The following is a 23,052-nucleotide window of genomic DNA, read 5'->3' on the forward strand; positions in this document are numbered from 1 at the left end:
ACCACACAATAGGCAACTGCCAGGAACGACACCCGGAAGAAAACTGACTTTTTCCTTCAGCAGACTTCAACTGCCCATAGTCCTCTGCTAGGGGTAGGGCTTTATGATCCCTTCCCAAACTCATGCTGGAATTTTGACTGGCTTCATGTTGAGCAGGATTTGTTCAGGCAACCACAGCCGCTATGAATGCATGTGTGCAACAGAAACTTCTGGGTCACACAGTCTTTCCACGCCATCATCCATAATAATCCGAGCCTCAAGGGGAAGTGGGCAGGCAGCACTCACGCCTGACTCTGTAAACCAGGTGAAGACCCAGGCTGCACAGGCCATGGGCCCAGGGAGACCCTACCTAGATTGTCTTGATACATGGACACACTACCGACCTGTCCTCTTAATACTTACCCTTATATCAATAACCACTGCAGCTCTCTAACCCCATCAAACAAGAGTCACACTAAGTGAGACCCTGAGCTCCTTATCTGCTTCCCCTATGTCTAGAGGGCTAGGACTACACGTGTATGTGGTGATGGGAACTGAATGTGGGATTTGTGTATGTTAGGCAAGCACTCTACCAAGTTCCCAAAGAAATTTTAAATTAATATTTTTCTAATTTTATATAAGTATATCTTTGGAATTTTGATGATAATTTTCTTGATGTTGTAGATTGCTTTGAGTAATTTAGTCATTTCTACAAAATTAATTCAGCTAATCCATGAACACAGGAGGATTTTAGTCTAATTATTTGTTCCCAATTTCCTCAATGCCTTAAAGTTTTCACTGTAGAATTGTTTACTTCTTTGGTTAGGTTTATTCCTAGGTATTTTACTTTTGTTGATGCTACTGTTAAAGAGATCTTCCCATTACTTCTTGATATGCTTATCTATTGCTATATAAAAAGCTACTACTTTTTTATTTTGATTTTGTATTCTGTTACTTTGGTGAAAGTGTTTGTCAGGGCTAAGAGTTTTAAGTGGACTCTTAATGGTCTTTTACAATATAGGATCCCCCCAATCTGAAAGAAATCATGTCATCTACAAATAGAGATAAGCTCTTCCTTTTGTATTTGTATCCTACTACTACCTTTACTATATCGTCGTCGTCGTCGTCGTCGTCGTCGTCATCATCATCATTGTTATTACTAATGTCTTAGCTTAGGTAATAATATCAACAGTCCTTTTTGGGAAACACTACTGGTTTGATCTCTCTGATGGCTAATGTAGGCTGTGTAAAAAGGCTAGTATTTAACATCTATCTCATTTTTAAGGCTTGAGAATTCTGTGCAATAATCTCATTGACTAGATCCGGTATGTCTTTAGCGTTTATCTCATCATCTTATTCTATCCCAAGGCTTCTTAGGTTTGGTCTGCTCATCATATCCCAGAGTTCTTTTTTTTTTTCCTTTTTTCTTTTTAAAATGTTTATTATCTTTAAAGATTTTTGACTTTGAGAATTTCATAACTTTGTTCTCTATTCAGTTTCCACTTGTCTCTCTCCCCACTCCAATTCTTTCCTTCTTTCCCATACATTGTCAAATCAATAACATTTCTTCATATATATATATATATATAATAAATATGAGTGTACATATATATTTATGTTAGTACATATGCAAATATATGTATATATATATATATATATATATACACACACAGTGTGTGTGTGTATAACATATATTCTACTTGTTGTTGCTTATATGTGTTTAAGTCTGACCACTTGGTGACCACTTGGGATATATCCCAGAGTTCTTAAAACACTGCTCACGCAGTTCTTTACTGGTATTTGCATGTAGCGTTTCATCAACCCCATCTTCCATTTTGATGACTACTCCTCCTCCTCCTCCCCCTTCTCTTTCTCCTCCACCTCCTCCTCTTCCTCCTCCTACTTTGTCTTCTTGGTCAAGCCTACTAATGATGGTTTCTGGTTGATTGAGTTATTCATGTCCAACACTATTTGTCAAAACCTCCAATTCCTATTTATGCTGCCGAATTTTCATCCATGCTGTTGATTTTTCCCAACCCTTCTGTTAACTCTCCTCTGATTCCAGGTCCTCTTTCTTATCTTTCATCATTTTTACCAGAAAACATTTGAAATCTTAATCTGGCATTTCACTCATTACAATCTATTTGAGTTCAATAGTTGAAGAAGTAACATCTTTTGAAGAAGACATATTGCTTTGCCATACTACCCCAGCCCATGTTTCTGGTAGATTATGTGCTGTAATTTATGTTGGTTTAGATGTCTTTTCTGGTTTGTTCTTGCTGAGCAGTCTACTATTTTCAATTCCTCCTTCCCTCATTCCCCCTCTTCTCCCTCCCTCCCTCACTGCCTCCCCCCGACTCCTTTCTCTCTCTTCTCCCTCTCCCTATCCCATGTAGCCAAGCTGGCCTGCAATGTGCTATGTAGCCAATAACAGCCTTGAACTCATGTTCCTCCTACACTCTTGTCTCTACATTCTGAGTGCAAGGAATACAGCATTCCAACTACAACCAGTCTTAGATGGTTCTCAGTAGCAAACCTAGGGTACTATGTAGTTTAGGTAACTACTCTACAACTGAGATGTTCCCAATCCCCTTAACTTTTGACTGATCATCCAGCAAATACTAGCAATCTTTAATCCCCCTTTATGTTATTGGGTACTGAACCCAAAGTCATGTGCTTCTGTGACAAGCATTTTAGTACTAAGCTGTGTCTCTAGCCCTGAGAAGCCTACCCTTGAAGTCTCAATCCCTAGTCCATGAGAGAGAAAGCCTTTTTTGGAAGAAGCTGCCACTTGTCCCCTGCCTTTGCTAAGGCTCTGGGCAGCTGATGCTCTGTTAAACTCCTTCTCTACTCCCACCCATTCTCCTCTAGCTGCTTCCTTCTCTACTCCCACCCATTCTCCTCTAGCTGTTTCCAGCCATCTTTTCCTTCCTTTGTTTGTCCCATTGCTTCACATGAATATAAACAACAAATGACACTGGTTTCAGAAAAAATTCCCTCCTCAAATGCTTTCTTAAGTATCTTAATAAAACACCTTTGATAATTTCAAACGTAGACATAAATGATATATACCCATATATTTTAAAGATAACATAATGCATTAACCTTATGATACCTTGCTCAGAATAATCAATCGACTTTCTATTGAAACGAAATGAATTCTTCTTGATAACTTTGATACTAAAATATTAAAAGTTCTTGCAATGTTACAAAATAAATGCTTCCATAATTCTTACTCTAGACAATGTAAATTTTAAAATATATCCTTTTCATATTTAGGTGGTCTCCAATCTAATATATAGTAGTCAAAAGAACTCATGATTTTAGTGTGGCTTTCCAAATTTGACAATCTCTAAAGACATCTAAAGATATCACCTTGCAGCTCTGACAGCTCAGTGTAGCATACGAAGACAGGACAGAGAATATCTAAGCCATGAGTTTAAGCAACTGCAATTGTTTCACTGATCTAAACTGTTGTTGTCTGAAATTGTGAGTAATTACAAAGCAGACTCACCTATCAATTACAATTTCCTTCTGCCTCAGAAGTCCTTCTTTTATTTTCAGCACTGATTCCCATTTACTGAAATCCTGGAAACCAGGAGGTGAATAAGTCTGACGAGATGATCCAGTCAAAACCTGCACAAAAAATTTACACATTTACTATGTTTTCTAAAGGGAACATATGCATATCGTCCAGTATTTTCCCAATGGTTTCCATTAAGAAACAAGCAAACAAACAAATATCTCTGTCCTCTGCCCCATCCCCACATTAAAAAAACAAAACAAAACAACCCAAAGCCAGTCAGAGAAGCCAGCAAGCAGACCTTCCAGGGTCCTGCCTCCAGTCTCTATCCCTGAGTTCCTGCCCTGACCCTCAGTGATGAACCAACGTAAGATGCCTTCATTGACCACTTATCCGTTAGGACAATCGGAAAGAGCTTTAGTAGCTAGAAGCAGTAACTAAGCCTCTCCTGCCCAGTTCTCAATCATATACAAGTAGAAGTTTTCTGACAACCAGTCAGTTATTACCTCAGGAGGCAGTTCTACGGCTCAAGTAAACATTACCAGGAAGATTACCACAGAGAAGAGATAACCCAGCACCTGAGTACCCAGACAGTAAACGTCATGATCAGATCATCATTTAACTTCATTAGCATTGCAAAATCACAAATATTTTCCCAAGGTATAAAACATTACCCACAAATAGCTATTATTATTTAGATGGTTACTTGCTTCCACTATAATTGTAAAATCTAGCAAAAATGTATTTAGACTTTAAGAAAAATTTCAAATACTTAACATATATCAACAATAATAAAAACCAATATGAAAATGTAGTAAAATCCCTTTTATTGATTATTATTTATTTACTTACTTACTTCATTACTTATTAATTAATTAATAAAAAGATGATAGGTGCCAGAGTATGTGAGCTATGAAAGCGGAAGGAGGAGTGGAAGGTTGAAGAGAAGGAATGGGTAAGAAGATGAAGAGACTGTGGACAGAAGATTAACCAGAACTACATGAATACAAAACAAACCTGACACTTGCTAAACTAATTTAAAAGTAAGACTCTGAGTGAGGTATTACATGGGAACAAAACTGCTACCAGAAACCGTAAGTTACTGAGTAAAAGTTCACAGCCACAGGTGGGTCTCCCTCTAGAAGCTGTTGGTCCAGGAGACTCCAATCCTTTGACATAATACAGGCAATCGCCACTATTGCGATTTGCCTCCAGATGCTGAACCTATTGCTGGAGACACCCTGAGCTCTGTTTGCAGGACCGAGAGAATCCACCAGGAACTGGGTGGTGAGCTTCCCCGCTGCTTACGAGCTTTCACAGTGTTACAAGATACTCAATTGGCTACTGCAGGCAAACTGCCATCCATGATATTCAGTTAAAGACCCTGTATGCTACACTACAGCCAGCTAGGCAAAATGTAGCCACTGGTGAACAGTGGAGGAATCCAACATTTTTTATTGAATTTGAGAACTGACCCATAGGAGGAAATTTAAGTCTGGTACTATAAACGGGGTCAAAAGCCTGTGTGTACCTGTTACTGAAACAATATTTCCTTGTGGTTGATGGTTCAGCTCCGCCCACTTCCTTTCATTTTTTCCCCTCTCTACTGCTGAACCCACTGTTGAGAGCACCCCACATGCAGCAAATAGGAAGCTCTATTCCAATACACAAATGTTTGAGGACTGTAGTCTACCTATGAATGGTATTTTCTCATTAGCTACTTCCTCTGCAAATCAGCTCTCCAAAACTACCTAGCTGACTCAGAATACATGTATGTATGCATGTATAAGTATGTTATGGTAATCATTGGCTAATAGCAGCCAACAGGTTACAAGTAAACAAAACAAATATCCACCATAAATGTTGGAAGTTGATAAAGGTTGATAACTTCTGAGAGGTTTTGAGTGCTATTCTGGATGTCAGTTCATTTCTGTACTTGCAAAATTCTATTAAAGATTTCAATCAAGAATCCCTAATTTCTTTTCTATGCCATGTTTTCTTATCCATTCAACAAACACAGAAAAAAGTTCTTTATTAGGGATAGGTACAAGACAGAGACCCAGACAGGTGACAGACTCAGAACAAACTCAGGCAGCAGGGACAGACAGATCAGACACACAGCAGTCTATCCATGTATCCATCAGCAAACATAGACTTTGGACAGACAGAAGACACACAGGGGGAAATGAAGAACTCAAGCTGAGGCTCACTTCGCCCAAACTAATACAAGAGGAGGCTTCAATCCTTACACATTTTGGTTCCCCCTCTGAAGTTTCTCTAATGCATTTATTGACACAGTATATATCAACAACTCTATAACTAATAAAATTAATGATTTCCTTAGAAACTGTCAATTTTTGAATAATTTCTTGGGTAATGTTTATATTAATAAAATAAGGGGGGTTGAATGAAAATGGCTCAGATGCTTGAATTCTTGATCCTCGGTGGGTACAATGGTTTGGTAAGGCTTAGGGGGTGTGGCCTTGCTGGAGGAAGTGGTACCTTACTGGAGATAGTGTGTAACTCTGAAGTTTCAGAAGCCCACCCCAGGCCCATTCTCTCCATCTGCCTCTGACCTGAAGACTGAGATGTAAGCACTCTGCTGCCGCTCCAGCACCACGCCTTGCCTGCTACTGTGCTCCCACCATCATGCCCACGGGCTAATCCTCTGAAAGTGTCAGCAAGCCTCCAGTTCAATACTTTCTTTTATAAGGTGCTTTGGTCATGTTGTCTCCTCATAGCAATAAAAAAGAAACTAAGACAAAATTTGTACAGCAATGACTATTACAAAATTATAGTTTAAAATAATAAGACATTTTATAGCAAATGTGGAAACTCAAAACACCATCATTTTGGCAGCACTGCAATTAAACTTCTTCTAAATCAAATTTGAATTGAACTGAATGAAAATATCAAAGGGCGTTTAAAAATCAGAGAGAGAGAGAGAGAGAGAGAGAGAGAGAGAACAAGAACTGTATGGCAATAAGTGAAATTAGAAACAAGAAAATATAGCTCTATTACTATTTTGTTGTTCCTGTGATAAAATGCTCTGCAAAATCAATTTAAGAAAGGAAGGGTTTATCTTGGCTCATAGTCCATCATAACAGAAATGCACAGCAGCAAGAGCTTGGAGTAGCTGCTTCCACTGCACCAAACTCAGGAATTAGAGAGCAATGAGAAACGCTGGTGCTCAGCTCACTGTCTCCTCTTTATTCAGTCCAGAATCCCATCCTATCAAATCGTTCCAGTCATGGTTAGTATAGGTCTTCTATCTCTGTCTTAGAGTGTTACTGGTGTGAACAGACACCATGACCAGGACAACTCTTATAGGACAGCATTTAAGTGAGGCTGGCTTACAGGTTCAGAGGTTCAGTTCATTATCACCAAGGTGAAAACATGGCAGGATCCAGGCAGGCATGATGCAGGCAGAGCTGAGAGTTCAACACCTTCATCTGAAGGCTGCTAGTGAAAAACTGGATTTCAGGCAGCTAGGGTGAGAGCCTTAAAGCCCACAGCCACAGTGGCACACCTACTCCAATAGCGTCACACCTTCTGATAGTGCCACCACATGGGCCAAGGATACACAAACCATCACGATCTCAACTAACCTAGTGTAGATAATACCTTAGATCTTGCCAAGGTGCCTAGAAGAAAGTAAGTCCAAAACCAGAAATCAATGAAGTTTAAACCAGAAAGAGAATAGACAAAAAATCAGCATGCTGAAAAAGCTTCTCACGGGTGAAACACTAAGATAATCCAAAGTGAAGACGACCGTCCTAGAGCAGCTCCGGCCCACATGTGTGCACCGCAGACGCTGGAGTGGAAGGCCCTACCTACTGCGTTCTTTCTTACTGCCACTCTGGAGCTATCCTACACCTGTAAACGTGACTCAATAACCTCCACCCAACAGAATGCAAGAACAGACTGACTAACAGCCACGGGTTACACTGGCCCTCAGACCTGCCAATACTCTAGGGGTATGAAGATATTTTCTTTTAAAGGAGACGCTATCAACACACAATTTGTCCTACCTACAAGATGTGCAGGGATCAAGTGGAGCAGAAATTGAGGAATTGGCCAACCAATGACTGGCCCAGCTTGAGACCCATGCCTTGAGAGGGAGTCTATCCCTGACACTATTAAAGATATTCTCCTATACTTGCAAATAGGCACCTAGCATACCTGTCATATGAGAGGCTTCACCCAGCAACTGATGGAAACGGGTGCAGGGACCCACAGTCAAACATGAGGCAGAGATGGGGAATCCTACTGAAGAGGGGGAGGAAGGATTGGAGGAGCCTCACACCACAAGAAAACCTACAGAATCAACTAACCTAGGCCCACAGGAACTCACAGAGACTGAACCACTAACCAGAAAGCATGCATGGGACGGACTTAGGCCCTCTGCACACATGTAACAGCTGTGCAGCTTGGTCTTCCTGTGGGACTCCTAACAGCAGGAACAGGGGCTGTCTCTGACCCTGGTGCCTGTCTTTGGACCCCTCTCCTAACTGGGCTGCCCCACCTAGTCACAAATAGAGAAGACATGCCTAGTCCTACTGCAACTGGATATGTCAGGCTGGGCTGATAAACTTGGCAGAGCTGCTCTTTTCTGGGGAGAAAGAAAAGATGTAGGAGGGCAGGAAAGAGAGAGGAGCTGGGAGAAGAGGGGGAATAGCTATAATCATGATATAAATTAATAAAGAAGGGGTTGGGGATTTAGCTCAGTGGTAGAGCGCTTGCCTAGCAATCGCAAGGCCCCTGAGTTGGTCCCAGCTCCAAAAAAAAAAAAAATTAATAAAAAAAAATTAAAATAATAAAAAAAAATATAAAGGCTAGTTCACTCTCTCACATGGAAAAGAAGACACTTTCTATGACAGTATCCCTTCCTCTATACTCTATCAATAATATATTTTCCTTAAGAACTTGCCAACAGTAAAAATCTGTTAGATAAAATCATAACTACCCATGATACTACTGTGTGGTAGTTATTTATAGTGATAGCAAAACACAGTTTTAGAAGACCTAGGTATTGTTTGAAAGAAAAATATTTAACAAATGATAAATAGAAAAAGGTTCTGCTATTATGCTGTTTTTCTGAGATTTTCAATAGTGTTTCAATATCTTGTTTCTATTGACTGAAGACAATAGAAGTAATCAGGAGTATAACATGTTTATGAATATGTAATTTGTGCATTTCAAAAGTAATAAAACTTCACTGAACAGGAACATGAGAAATAGAGACAGTCCTAAGGCCTTGGAACTGTGTCAGCTAGCCCAAGAAATGAACAGAACTTCTGTCATGAACATGATGCTTCTGAAAATGGATTCAAAGTTTTTTTGTCTTTTTGTTTTTTTTTTTTGAACAAGCAAACATTGTTATAAACATATTCTATAGTCAGCAAGTTTAGAAAAGAATTTGTCATTTAGATGTTGTACCGAAAATGTATAAAATACATTATTTCTTGCTAATTACAGAAGAAAACACTAGCTCAAAAGCCAAAGAAAAATCATAACTTCTCTGTGTATAGGGCCCCAAGTAGATTCAGACTCTGGAGACAGAGACACAGAAACACACACACACACACACACACACACACACACACACACACACACACACCTTTTTCCTTGTCCTTGGGAATGACCAAATTCCATTCTCCTAATTACCAAGGACAGCTCCATATCTACCCCAGTACTAAACATGCTACTGAGATGAAACCCAGAGGCCGTGAAACATTGCCAAACGCAGTTCTAATAAAAGCTGGCTCTAGTGCGTCTGAAAATAGCTCAGCACCCTGGCTGGACGGGCGGTGCTGAACTTAGATACCGCAAAGCTATGCCCCAGTGAACACAGCCTCTGCAGTGCTCAGGGCCGTTATCTCCCCTTCATGTGCCTTTGTCCCTGAGCTCATGCATCACTCACAACACGTCAAACAACACAGCAGATCTCTCTGTTTCCTGGAATAGTCTATCAAAGGTAGTGCTTCATAAGTGCAGTCCGGCAGAAGATGATACCTCAGCCAGAAGAGCCTGACAAAGCTCAACGAATGACAGTATGCCACAAACAGCTCCGTCTAATACTGCTGTATTACACAGAGGAAAGGATAGTAAAGAACTGTGAGTCTAGTAGAAACTCAACTGTGCCTACGGTACCTTACAGCACGCTTTTGTAGTGTCATTGTCATCTCTTCCCATCACAGTCACCCCCATTCACCCCAGCCCTCAATCCCGGCAGTACATAAGGAACCTCTTGTCCTGTAGAAACGCTGTTCTTTTACGGATTCTTTTTTCAAAAGTGAGGAGATGATCTGTCTGGTTTTCTGAAATGGGGTCTCTCACAGCCTGGGGTGGCCTGAAACTTAGTGCAGATAGCCAAGGGTGACCGTGACTTTTGATCTCCCTGTTCTACCTCCCAAGAGCCCGATGATGGTGTACACACCACAGCCGGATTAGAAGCTGTTACTTCCATTTAGTTTCCTAACTGTGATGCTCTGTCAGCCTAGCAGGCGTTACTGAAATAAAAATGCAAACGTATTGATTTACACAGAGAGTAGGGCAAACAGTAAGGAGAATATGAACATATACACACTTAGCTTTAAAATGTGTGCGTGAAAATAAAGCCTTAGAAGTTTTTATCCCTACCACACAAATTACCTTCAACTGTTTTTTAGAGGAAGAAACTCAAATCTTGGTTACATCTGTGTTAATTTATCATGTATTTTTTAAATGCTAACAAAGAAAAGATTGATACATATGAAACATGGCACCACTGTCGTCATAAAAGATTGTATGGTCTCCTTAAGGAGTCAGGGCTGAGCAGATGGCTTACTGAAGAAGGCGCCTGCCATGCATCATGAGGTTCTGAACTCAGACCTTTAGCCTCACGGACAAGGCCAGGCCCGGGTGCTGGAGAGTGAGCAGTCGCTGAGGAGTACTTGTTGCTCTTCCAGGGAGCTCAGGCCCAGATCACAGCACTCACGTCTGACTGACAGACATCTGTAACTCCAACTCCGTGTGGATCCAACACCTTCTGGTGCTCTCCTCAGGTCCTGTACTCCTATACCCTGGCGCACATATCTGCACACAGACACATCACAGAACTGAAAAGAAAATACATCTTTTTTTTTAATGACTGGCATGGTGGTACATGCCTGTAATCCAGGACTGGGGAGATGGAGACAGGAGGTTCCCACAAGAGCTTGCTGGACAGCCAGTATAGCTGGATCTGTGAGCTCCAGATTCAGGGAAAGACACTGTCTACAAAAGTGCCAAGCCCTGACCTCCATACACACAGCCACACAAGTGCACCTGCACACACATATGCATGCACACATACGCAAAAAGAAAAATCACATTCTTTAAAAGATTAAATAAAGTTTTACATCTTCAAATAAAGTTAATCATAAATTCCACCCCCCAAAACTTTTATTGCTCTCGAGATTTATTAAAAGAAATTCAATTAACTAATTTACTTTCATTAATGTATTAAGCAACTACTATTTAATCGAACTGGACGGAAATAGATACAAACTGTGATACCACAGACCCGTGAACCCAGCACATGAGAGACAGAGGCAGAAGGGTCAGGAGCAGTCACCCTGTGTGATCCTCTGTAACACAGTAACTTTGAGGTTGGCCTATGATACAGACATTCCCACTACCCCATCACTCAACAGGCAGAAGTACAGACCTTATCAAAATAAAGTCTTTAATATAATACGGGTCTATTTTATATGCTGTTTGACGTTATGAGTGACAACGTATCAGGCAATACATACAGTTTCTATAAAATCTGGGCTTTAACAGAAACAGCGACATACTTTCTGTTAACACTCAGATTACCAAAATCTTTTCATCAAGTTTTTTACTATTTAAGATATTTTACTAAGAGACAAAAGAAAGAACTTAAATAACAAAAGTTTCTGGAACAAAAACAATGCCTGCATTAAACTATATCAAAAAATGTATTAAATAGAACTATTAATGCTAGTTATGTTAAACAAGGAGGTCTTTCAGGCTGTGTCAAAGAATTCTCTAGCCTTCATTACTGCCCACATATCGGTTGCTTTCTATTAGTGCACTTAGAGATAGTTAATGTTTCTTCTACTAGCAAGAGTTCCATTTAAAAAGTATTCCAAGCCAGACTTGGTGGCCCATACCTGTAACCCCACCAGCAGCGAGGCTGATGGAGGAGGGGCCTGAAATGAGCCTGGTCTGTATACTGAGGCCATATCTATACTTCTTCCTCAGTTTAGATTTTAAATATAAGTCAAATTCATTTAAAGCTTGATTATCAACATATAACTACCACTTAGTTATAAAAAGTTTAAAAAAATATATACAAATAAGCAGATATATTGATCTTTTTATTTATATTCAGTTTGTGGCTTCTGAGGGAAAAATAGAGTTCTTAATATTTAGTGATTGACTAATTCAACTCATTACAATACATTTAATGTTCACGAATGTTTCCATACTAGTCATTGAAATTTATAATATATATGTTTAATATATAATCACATAAAATATCCAAACATACCAAGAAGAAAAAAACTTCATATTAAGAAAAATTCAATAAACAAATAATTTGGAGTTTTTTATTGTTTTTAAGGAATATGAAGGCAAAGATATTTTTACTCTATTTTGTATGTAGTACAGGGCCTTGGACTAGTAATCAGGGTTTTGATCATAAAAATAAATTATAAACCAAATTTTGTGAAATTTGCATGTTTATTTTAAAATCAACTTTGAAATATAACTAGACTTTCAAGCTAGTTTAGTGTGATCAGAACATCTGATCTTTAATTACAGTACAGTTTAATTACTCTCCAAACTCCGTAAGTGTAAGGAGGTGAAGAGAAGAAAGATAGGGATGCCAATTGACTATGACATTACGAGGCCTGAGTAACACACATCAGCATGTTGCCATGACACCTGAACAACAACTGTTCAGACTGCACTCCTACACCAGACCCCAGTGGAGGGAACAAACAGGGTAAGAAGAAGCATATCACGTGAAACAGACTGAACAAGAGAAAGAAAAGCAAACAGTCCTCAGGCATTCAAAATTGCCTCAAAATTCTGTAGACCAAGATGCGGTTCCTGTACGCTGAAGTCACAGTGGAGTGGCATTCGGCATGTCCTCACAAATGTTGAGTTCCTTGTGCTGACCCTTGCGTTCACTCTATGTAGATGACATTCTCAGTGGTTTTGTTAAAGAAAGGGAAATTTTAGGCTCACCCATTCCCCCTTCTTTTAATCATCATTTACCAGAAACCTCAGCTCATCAAGTATGCATCTGTATCCACATGACCTTAGCAGGGTTATGAATGTGTTTTAATAGAAGCATATGAATTACTACACTTCCTTATGTCTGTAACTATTGAATATCTGCTATACTATTTGTCATCAACAAGTGACCTCTTAAAAGATAAACTGTAGGAAGAGAGTGGGCAACGACAGTCCAGAGACTTTAAATCATCTGTCTGCTTTCTCCCAGGAGTCCTGAGAACCTGAGATTTCTAATGTTCTCCATCTCTAATCTGTTCTCATTTGGACATATGTGCAATGTCAAAATAAAGCTGTCAATACATTGAGTTCAGTTATCTTAACTGGCTTGAGCACTATGGGTGAGTCATGAAATCAGGCAGCAATCCATCTGCAAAAAAAGAATGTCCCCGTGCTGAGTAGATGTGGACTTTATGGGCAGAAAGGGCTGAAGGAAATGACAAAGTTCAGAAAAGCAAATTGATCCCCTTAGTTAATCAAAAGATTGGAAATGGGGAAGCTTCCTTACCTTTGATTTCTGTCCAGTTTGTAATTTTTTTCAGTTGACCATGAGGTTTCTGGTGGAGTGACTCCATTGGCACTAGCACTGTCCTCTCCTGCAGTTCTATGAACCATGAGTGACACTATTTCTTTCCTCATGATGCCTACGTCTGAACTTTCTCGTTCTCCTGAGTGCTAATTTACTCTGGTGCGGTTAACTTCCACATACTAAATATGTTATGCACATATTAGTTGTGTACTAATGGGCACGTTCCTTGAAAACACATGGTGGACCACTTAGGATTCATTTAATAAATTTTACAAATTGGGTAGTGGAAAGCTAGCTATCTATGCAGTACTAGTGAACATGGTTACTGGAAGAGAATCTACCCCCACCGACTTACTAAGCCAGCATTATCCCAAACAACAATCTGTAAACATCTGTCCTCATATCCAAAGTTAAGTATGCTCTTCACCTCTCAGCAGTGAATACCACTGCAACAGATGGAGACCACTACAGAAAGCCACAGCCGATCCAAATACACATGGCGCCAAGTCCCAATGGATACATCTACAGGACAGCCCATGCCTGAGGCTCACTGAACGCTCCAAAGAGAAGGCAGAGACTGGAGTGCCAGAGACCAGAGTGGCTACGAGACTATGTCTCCAGCCAGGCAGTGGAGGCTCACACCTTTAATCACAGCACTAGGGAGGCAGGAGCAGGTGGACCTCTGTGGATTCAAGGAGAGCCTGGTATACAAGAGAAAGTTCCAGAAAGCCAGGGCTACACATAGAAACCCTGTCTCAAAAACTCAAAACCAAAGAGATACAGACAGACAGACAGGCAGGCAGATGGACGGACAGACAGACGGACAGTGAGGCAGGGACAGAGATTGTGTCTCCCAGTAACATCAGAAGCTAAAGCTGTAAATTCTCACTAACATGACTGCTCAAATAAACATATATAACATATATGTATTTGAAGGAGAACAGGGAGGCATTAATGGGAGGGCTTGGGGAGAGAAATACTGTAAGTAAAATACAGCCTCAAAACTTAACAAAATGTATTTTTACAAATTGGGGCACAACTACCCAACCCCCTTCATAAAACTTGGTGTGAATACACTATGCAATATTTAACAGGAGATAGACACCCTGCCTAGACCTGTGGGTAGTTAAGGAGAGTCAGGTGTCTGGGCCTTGAGGTTATCTAGCAGACTGGCTCTGAAGGGGACCACACACTCTCAGCAAGCCTTAAGGCTCCACTGTATGAGCTGTTGGCACTGAAGAACTCCTATCCTGTCTTCCCTATCATCAGACAAAGACTTCCTGTCCTCCCTGCCTCAGATCATACTTAAAATATTGCTTAGATGTGTTCTCAGCCTTTTCTTCTTCAGTAATTCTCAAACTTTTAATAAAAAAGGATCCTCAGGAGTTAGAAAAACCCCAGGAGGTATCTAACCTACCAAAAAAAAAAAAAAAGAAGACCCGCAATTTTGAGATACTGTTTAAATATTTAAATTGCTTAAATTTAATCACCACTTGTTACCCTAATGTCATGCCAAAATGGTTCCAAAAAAATGATTTTCCTTTCTCTCTACTCTTGTACTTTAAACACTCAGGGTTACACACACACACACACACACACACACACACACACACACACACACACCATTCTCAATGTGAAGGACTATATAAATGATAATGTGCTTTATAAGAAGATAAGTTTAAAAATCGTTTTAGGAAGCACAGGAACAAGTCTCAGAAGTATGCACAGTGGCCAGCAAAGCAGTTCAGAGAGTAAAGATGCTAGCCCCAAACCTGATGAGCTGGGTTCAACCCCCGAAGCCATACGCCATATGATCTCCGAAAAGTGTGTTATTGTGTCTATAAACACACACAATAAATAAATATTTGTTAAGTATACCAAAGGGTGAACACAAAGAAATAAAATACAATCAATGAAACCCAAAGTAAGCATTTCTCTGAGTGAGGAGTTAGGGAAACACCACAAGATTAAAGTGCTACAGGGGTTGGAGATTTAGCTCAGCGGTAGAGCGCTTGCCTAGCAAGCACAAAGCCCTGGGTTCAGTCCCCAGCTCGGGGAGATTAAAGTGCTACATAAAGGTTACTGTTAATGTTAGTGCTTTGGGGTTGTGGGAAAGAGCCTACCTGCTTATCTGTAACCTTTTGCAACAGTTTCCTTTAGTAGGCCGGACTGGCCTCCAATTCAAGATCCTCTTCCCTCAGTCTTCTAATCACTGGACTTACAGACAGGTAGACAGCATGCTTTTGTTCAAGTAAAATGTATATTTAAATAAAAGCTACATTTAAAAACTGTATAAATAAAACTATATGTGTGAGAAAAAGAGCCAATGTTAAGAGTAATGCACCAAAAAATTGCAAATCCACTAAAGAAAGAAAATAAAAATTTTAATTTAAAAATAAAAGTCAGGAAGCACAGATTTATTTTTAATATGGTTTTTCTTGCCTTTAAATAATAATAATATATTTTCTTGATTATTTTGCTATCTTATATGTTTTAATCATCTATATTCTTTTCCCAAATGAGCATTAAAAAGGATTTCCCTAATGTTTATTATTGAGTAACCTACAAGGTAACTCAAAATCATTTGATAATCTTTCCCAATGTGTTTAATTCTTCATTCAGTAAGAATTTAAAAACCACTGCAGGCCAGCTATACACCGGATAATTGTACTATAAAGAAAAAACAACAGCTGCATACAGCTGGAACTTGTTTGAGGCTAGCCTGGGACCTTATTCCCTAAAACATGTAAAGAAAAAAGAATAAATGGCAAATGCGATGAGTTCATGAGCTGGCGCTCCTCTAGCAGATAAATTGACAGACAGACAGACAGGGGTAAATGTGAAATGGTCTCGTGAAGGGCAGGGAAAGTTCCCCAGACAGATCATGGAGGAAGCACTCTGATTCTGATGGGCAGTCCTACAAAACGTACCCTGGCTTAAAATAGAACAGTAACCTGTCCACGAGGCTACAGAGAACTGCACAGACTCAGAGCACAAGACACAGCAATGTGATAACAGGCAAGACAAAGCGGAGAAGGCCGAAAGACCAAGCTAAAATGTTTAATTTCAACCTTCTAAAAAAAACTCAGAAGGGCTGTCCCAGCCACAGAAGCACCCATCACACGAATTATAGAGTTTTATGTCCCACAGATCCTTTGGATAAAGTGCTGAATCCCAATGCTTTGTCCTCAGATTGATTTTACATGCATCAAACAAAATATGCAGAATCTAAATTATTCTATAGATAGTCCACACTTCAAAAGTGCAACATAGTATATAGTTAGTGTAGGATGGATCCCTTTGGATAGGATTTGGGGCACACATGAAAAAGGCACCAGCGGTTGGGGATTTAGCTCAGCGGTAGAGCTTGCCTAGCAAGCGCAAGGCCCTGGTTCGGTCCCCGCTCTGAAAAAAAAAAAAAAAAAAAAAAAAAAAAAAAAAAAAGAAAAAGAAAAAGGCACCAGCAGGAAAGCCACTTTACCTTCCTCGTGCCTCAACCCTGAAGCAAAACATGCTTCAGGAAAGTCACCCGACACTTTCCCACCCTTACCCCACTCAAACAAACCATGTGAACCTCACTGGAGAGGTGTCCTCCCTGTGCTCAAAGGAGAGAGACCAATATACGCTCACGGATGCCTTATCACTACTTTAAGATAAATAGATCTGCCTACAGAGATTACAAAATGCGCCTGGCATGGCAGTGCAGACCAGTAGGATCAAGAGACCCAAGGGAGAAAGTAAACATCGCCCTGCTAAGTTCCTTCACATGGGTTATTACAAGATCACACTCCTGTTATCCAGTCATACTTCTCCATTACTACCTACTATTTCTATTGAGCTTAGCATTAGCAAAACAAACCAACAAAAACCACAACCTGTCTTTGTGTTAACAGCCTCATCAAGAACCTAGGGATGAGAGAGAAAAGAAGCCTGTACTCTTGTACTTCAAAAGACAGTTCTGAAGAGGAAAGAATAACTTCACTGGGAAGAAACCTGAAAGGCACACGCTCTGCCAGATGATCAAGGTCAACAGCAGTCACCATTTATCAGCTTGACAGGCCCTTGACAGAGAACACAATGAAGCCCTCTTACCCCTGTGACCTTCATACCACAAACATTAAAACCAGCCTAACCGTGAGAGAAACATCAGTCAATCACAACTTACAGAGATGCGGCAAATATCTTCTTACTCTTCAAAGCTACCAGGACCATTTAAACAGGAAGTCTGGGAACGTTAGAACCAAGTATGCAGGAAAGAGACATGATTACTAAATGTAACTTTTTTAAAAGAGAGAAAGAGACAATAAGGAAAAAATGAGAAATCCCAATTAAGTATTGATTTACTAAAAGTACCTGGTGGCATCTGCATAACTGTTGGGACAGACAGACAGACTAATGGAGACAGACAGACTAATGGAGAATGCTACCACAGGAAACTGGATGGAGAGGACACAGAAACACTGCATTCCCTCTGTCATAACTCTGTAAAGTGAAACTGTACATTTAAAAGGTAAAATGTGCAGGGTTGGGAAAGAATCAAGTTATAATCAAGTTACTATTCTTTAAAAGTAATACTTTGTTGGTGCATTACGTAAGTTTCTTTAATTATATCTTTGGATTTTTGTGACAGAGTTTTACTTAGCCCAGGCTGGCCTAGGGCTTGCTGTGTAGCTAAGGATGACCTTGAAACTCATTCTCCTTCTGCTGCTACCTCCAAAGACACAGGAAAACAGGTATGCATACCTTGACTGATACATTAAGTAGTATCAGCAGGTCTAATTAAGGCAATTTCAAAACAGTGGTAAATACAGTATTTCAAAAAGCCTCAAGTTGCCATGATAGATTTCCTTTGGTATCTTTGGGGGTTAGCTACAGGTCCTAATTTGAATACCAAAATCTGTAAATGTTAAGTCCCTTATAAAAACAGCGGGCACATTATTTGCAGAAAACATATACATATCCTCCTATATCCAGTAAATCACTTCTATGTGACTTATATTGAATGTAATAGAAATTGTATGTAAGTAGTTATTAATTTATTATTTATGGAATAATAAAAGAGTGGGCCTATATATATTCAGAATGCAACTTGTCTGAATTACTTTCTCTTTTCTGTTGGTTGGATCCATGGGTGAAGAATCCACAGATTCTGACACTAAACCTTATAGAATGACCTGCGCTTTCCACAGCAGGAGCCAAATGGACTGCTAGCATTTTAGTAGCTTATGGTCTACGTCCAAAATGAATACACAGGCTCTCCTCACTTCGGCTCCTCCTACCGTTGGGAGTTTTCTCACCATATAAATCTGCCTGCTCTGCAGGAAACAGAACCGAATAAGCAAACATTTCACTTGGACTGCATGTTCAAGGATCTGAGCTGCGGCTATCCATGGCCATGTCACCAGTTCGCTTTCTGAAGGCAAAGGACACAGAGCAGTATGTGAAGGGGATAGTGTGTCACCGTCTGATCATCACTGTGTACACTTCCTGTTGCTAACGCTCAGCCACAATGCCATTCCACACATTTCTTCACATCATGTGCCCAAAGCCGCCTCCAGTGATGAGTGATTCCAAATGAAGACTGACGAACAGTTGTGCAAGTTTTCCAAGACTCGAGTGGAGCAGTTTTCCAGCAGCACTCAGTAACTGACCAACGTTTCGACTAAACAGATTGTTTACAGAATCTTGGTAAAACAGAACCAATTCCTAAAACACCATAGGAATCATGACCAGCACAGCTAATCCCGAAAAGGACAACCCCAAAGAGTCCGGATCCTCATGCGCATCTACAGAGTGTGACCTAGATTCCAGTTTTCACCTGTCGGAACCCTCCAAGGGTGCATGTCTGTGCCATGTGTGTTTTTAAACCAGCTTGCAAACATGTAAATAAGATGTTAGTCTGCAGCAACTCCTTATCTTTTCCAACCAAGCTTCAATTCAGCTTTTCCTAAGCTTCATTCTCAAATAAATGTATGTGTTTGTCAGACAAAGCAGACTTCGGAAAAGTAGTTACGGTCCTGAATGATTAACTTATAACGGTCTTCAAAACTCAATTGTGGATATACGCAGTTGTGTGAGAGCAAAGCCCAATGATGGCTCTGCCCTCAGATGTGCTAAGTGCCCCAGAGTTATAACTTAACCTCGGCTCCAGCCCAGACCTCCTCTGCTCCTCCCCACCTGTTCCCTCTGATGAGGTGCTGTAAGGCCCTGCATGTCCCAAGGTTTCACATGACGAGCAGCCATTGCTATTGGCAACTGATGGGATGCTTTTTAATCACATAAAGGCAGAAAGGAAACTGTTGTAAGGCACAGAGGGAAGAACCAAGCACTGATGCTCTGGCTCTCCACACAGTGAGAGGGAATTCTTGCAATAACAGTCGGCACTTTACTTTTACATGATAAATATGTCCGTCCCTAAATAATATTTATAGACGATCTTTGATAAAATATTTTTCAGTTGCTTTTAGCTAACCTTTTAAGTAACAAGAGATTTGCTGGAGAAGAGGGTTTTATCTTGCTTTGCAAGAAGGCAAGATCATATCCATTTAAGGACACAGGAGCAGCTGCAGTCACACATTTTCCTTACCCACAGGAAAGAGAGGGAGGCTGAGTCTACTCTGCTATAAGCACTTTAAGAATTACACATAGGTTCTCTAAAACTAAACAGTGAAATTGAAAAATTAGGATCCACACATGTGCTGATTTACATACATGTAATATAAAATCGGTGGAGCGTGAGAGGAGACAGCAGGACATGGTCGGCTCTGCAGCACGACCCAGTTCTCAAAGCCACTCTAGACCCACAAGTGCCATTTGACTTTCTAAAAAATTTTTCTTACATTTCAGACAAAAAAAATGCTACATTAGGTCAAAAACTTTCAGAAATACTCAACACTTAAATCTGAACACTTGGAAACCTGGTCAACACATCACTGCCATACAACTGACAGGAACCTGCAGCCATTTCTTTCTAGAAAAGGTGCTCCTGACACTGTATCAGCTTACTAAAAGTCTGTTTGCGTTCTGTGGTAACACAATGTAGCTATAAAAAAAAAAATCCTTAAATGTATAAGTTGCATCTTCCTGCAGATAACACATGCCTAATGAAATATAGAATCATTCATAAGAACATTGGTTAAAATCTTAACTGAAGAGAATGTAAGTTAAATGTATTTGCTCCTCTATAAATTTTTTTTTCAAAACTCAAAGTAATTATTATGCTAGTTTCCTCATACACATTCTCTCACCTATCCTAGACAGCAGTACCTAGAGAGATACAAAGCACAAATATAAATAAGACAGGGAAAGGCCTGGACTAGCACCTAAGAACACTCTGCTCTGACAGCAAGGCTCTGAGGGCAGCTCCACTACCCTGCCTTGTGGCGCCTGCAGCCTCCCTCCTGCGTTCCCTCTCAGGATTTCAGCTCTGGCACTCAGCAGCAGGTGCGAGCCTCCCCAAGTCTGAAGGTGTGTGCTCTGCATGGAAAGGTAGCCACTGTGAAGCTGCGTTTCAGACGTACTTTATTCTCAGGGATCTGTCATTCGCAGCTCTACATTAAAACTAGAGGTGAAGCACAACGTGTTACAGGCATGTCCAAACCTAAGGGTAAGTGCTAAGGTTTGCTTGTGATAAGAGCATGGCTAACCAATCACAGGTTGGGATTCCTATGTGATGTCATAAGACCTCCCTAGAATGCTTTTTCTCCTCCACCTACTGCAACTGTTTCCATAAACCTAGGATAGAAAGCTGCGCAGCTGAGCTCCCAGACTTCACACAACTGAACAGTCTGCATTGTGACGATCACGGAAGCCAAGGTAAGGCACGGTATCACTGACTTTGGACATTCTTACTTTCTGTAATTCGCTCTTACTAAACTTTTAAAAGAATTCTAACCCCTAAATTCCAAAAGCTACATAACAAAAGAACCTATGACAAAATGCTTACTTTCTAAATAAAATCTTACCCATTTACTGACAGTAAAATTAGACCACTTTAAAAGAGATCCTATTCAGCCTGTTTGGGTTACTTACATTTGGTTATTTTGGTTTTGCACATATGAACTCCCGATTTAAAAACCTCCCAATTATATTAGCATATATATTATATTAGCATATATGCTGGTAGAGATAAATTAATTTTCATGCAAACGTAATGGTTTCATTTGCTATGTGGCTCTGCTGGAACAATGCAGGATGAGGCCACTTATTTACTGCTGGGGGACACAGCTTATTCTCAGCTGTTCATAACTGTGGGGCATGCACGCTGAGCACACTTACTTGATGATATCATTGTAGCTCTTAAGGTGAGACAGTAAAAGAGATTTTAAAGAACAGAAAATGGAAACTACTTCTCAAATGCTCTTAATGACTGTTACTCTCTAAAAATTCCAGTCAACCTTTAAATACTTCTAGAACTTTTATTTTAATAAACAGAATAGTTTGTTTCAGTTTGATTCTATAAAGAAAAAGTTAGATATTTTTAAAACAAACACATCGTTTTTAAATGACTAAAAAATAATTCAACATTTTTAAAAATAAAAAGGGCATTTTGGCATAGGAACATTTCTAAGGAAATTTGAATACATTCTAACATAGAGTACATTTATCACATTTTTACTCTCCAGTGTTCCTAAGTTTCCTGCCATGAATTTAGAAGTAAAACAAAATATCCAGGAATGGAGATGCAACACTGTATTATTGCTATTTGTTACAAAGCTCAATTAAATAAAATGTTTTCTTACTCTTAAACCTATTAGATCACATAGAAAAAACTCACTTTTACTTTACTACTTACGTTCCTATCATACATAAATGCTAAATAAAACTGACCTCTATAATTCTCAATTCCTGTAATTCTAACTCAAACACAGCTGTCTCCTACGCAGAATTCTTGTCAGGAAAACATCTCTAGTATGTGCTCTTAACTCCAAGGAACCCTAACCGGCCTCTCAATAAATTTGTAACCCTAAAAATATGTTTCCTTTGATATTGTACAAATGACACTTGGTGTCAAGTTTATCTGGCAAATTTCTGCATTTTTTTACATTTTTATTTATCCATTTACTCTGTGTGTGGGGGGGGAGCATACAATTGCACGTGTGTGAAGGTCAGAGGAGGGTTTGTAGGAGTCAGTTCTTTCCCCCCACACGTAGGCTTCAGGAACTGAGCTTGGGTCATCAGGCCTGGCAGCAAGTGAGCCGTCTCCCTGGTCCCTGCGTTTTACTTTAATGCCTATCAATAACATTCCCACATTTCAATGACGTGTACAAAAGTTTTTCAGTGGAGTAGGGGGTAGGTAATGAGTTTCTTCCCACCAGAATTCCCTTATATAAACAACTTCTAGAAAAAATATAAATTCTGCTATCAAAGCATCTTTAGCAGGTTAAGAGGATGGCATAATTAGTGCCTGTAGTTAAAATTTTCAGTAGAAAGTACAGTGCCAGGTATGCTTGAACCATGTGTTCAAAACCAGCTTTATGGTGACATTGAAGTATTTTGTTTATAAAGGTACATGCTTTAAAAAAAAAGATAAAATCAATGAAGAAATGTAAAAAATATACAAATTATGAAATATAATGGGAAAAGGAATGAGAAAAATTGCTTTACCAAAAAGAGTCACATCAATGTCATTTCCTAAAGCAAATCAAAATTATTTTAACAATATATTAGTAAACATAAAGGAAAATTATTGTATTTGGGTCATACATTAATATTATTTCTTAATCTCACCAAT

General features: G+C 39.7%; 1 protein-coding gene across 1 annotated transcript in view; it reads right to left on the bottom strand.

Moving 5' to 3' along the window:
- The window catches only part of Cep85l (centrosomal protein 85 like), a 155,736-nt gene that overhangs the window by 29,318 nt on the left and 103,366 nt on the right, over positions 1 to 23,052 (bottom strand). The window contains exon 4 of the mRNA XM_032888299.1: positions 3,494 to 3,615. Coding sequence (XP_032744190.1) covers positions 3,494 to 3,615 — 122 coding nt within the window. The remainder of the gene's footprint in view (positions 1 to 3,493; positions 3,616 to 23,052) is intronic.

The sequence above is a fragment of the Rattus rattus genome, chromosome 18 (assembly GCF_011064425.1).
Source record: "Rattus rattus isolate New Zealand chromosome 18, Rrattus_CSIRO_v1, whole genome shotgun sequence".
Taxonomy (NCBI): domain Eukaryota; kingdom Metazoa; phylum Chordata; class Mammalia; order Rodentia; family Muridae; genus Rattus; species Rattus rattus.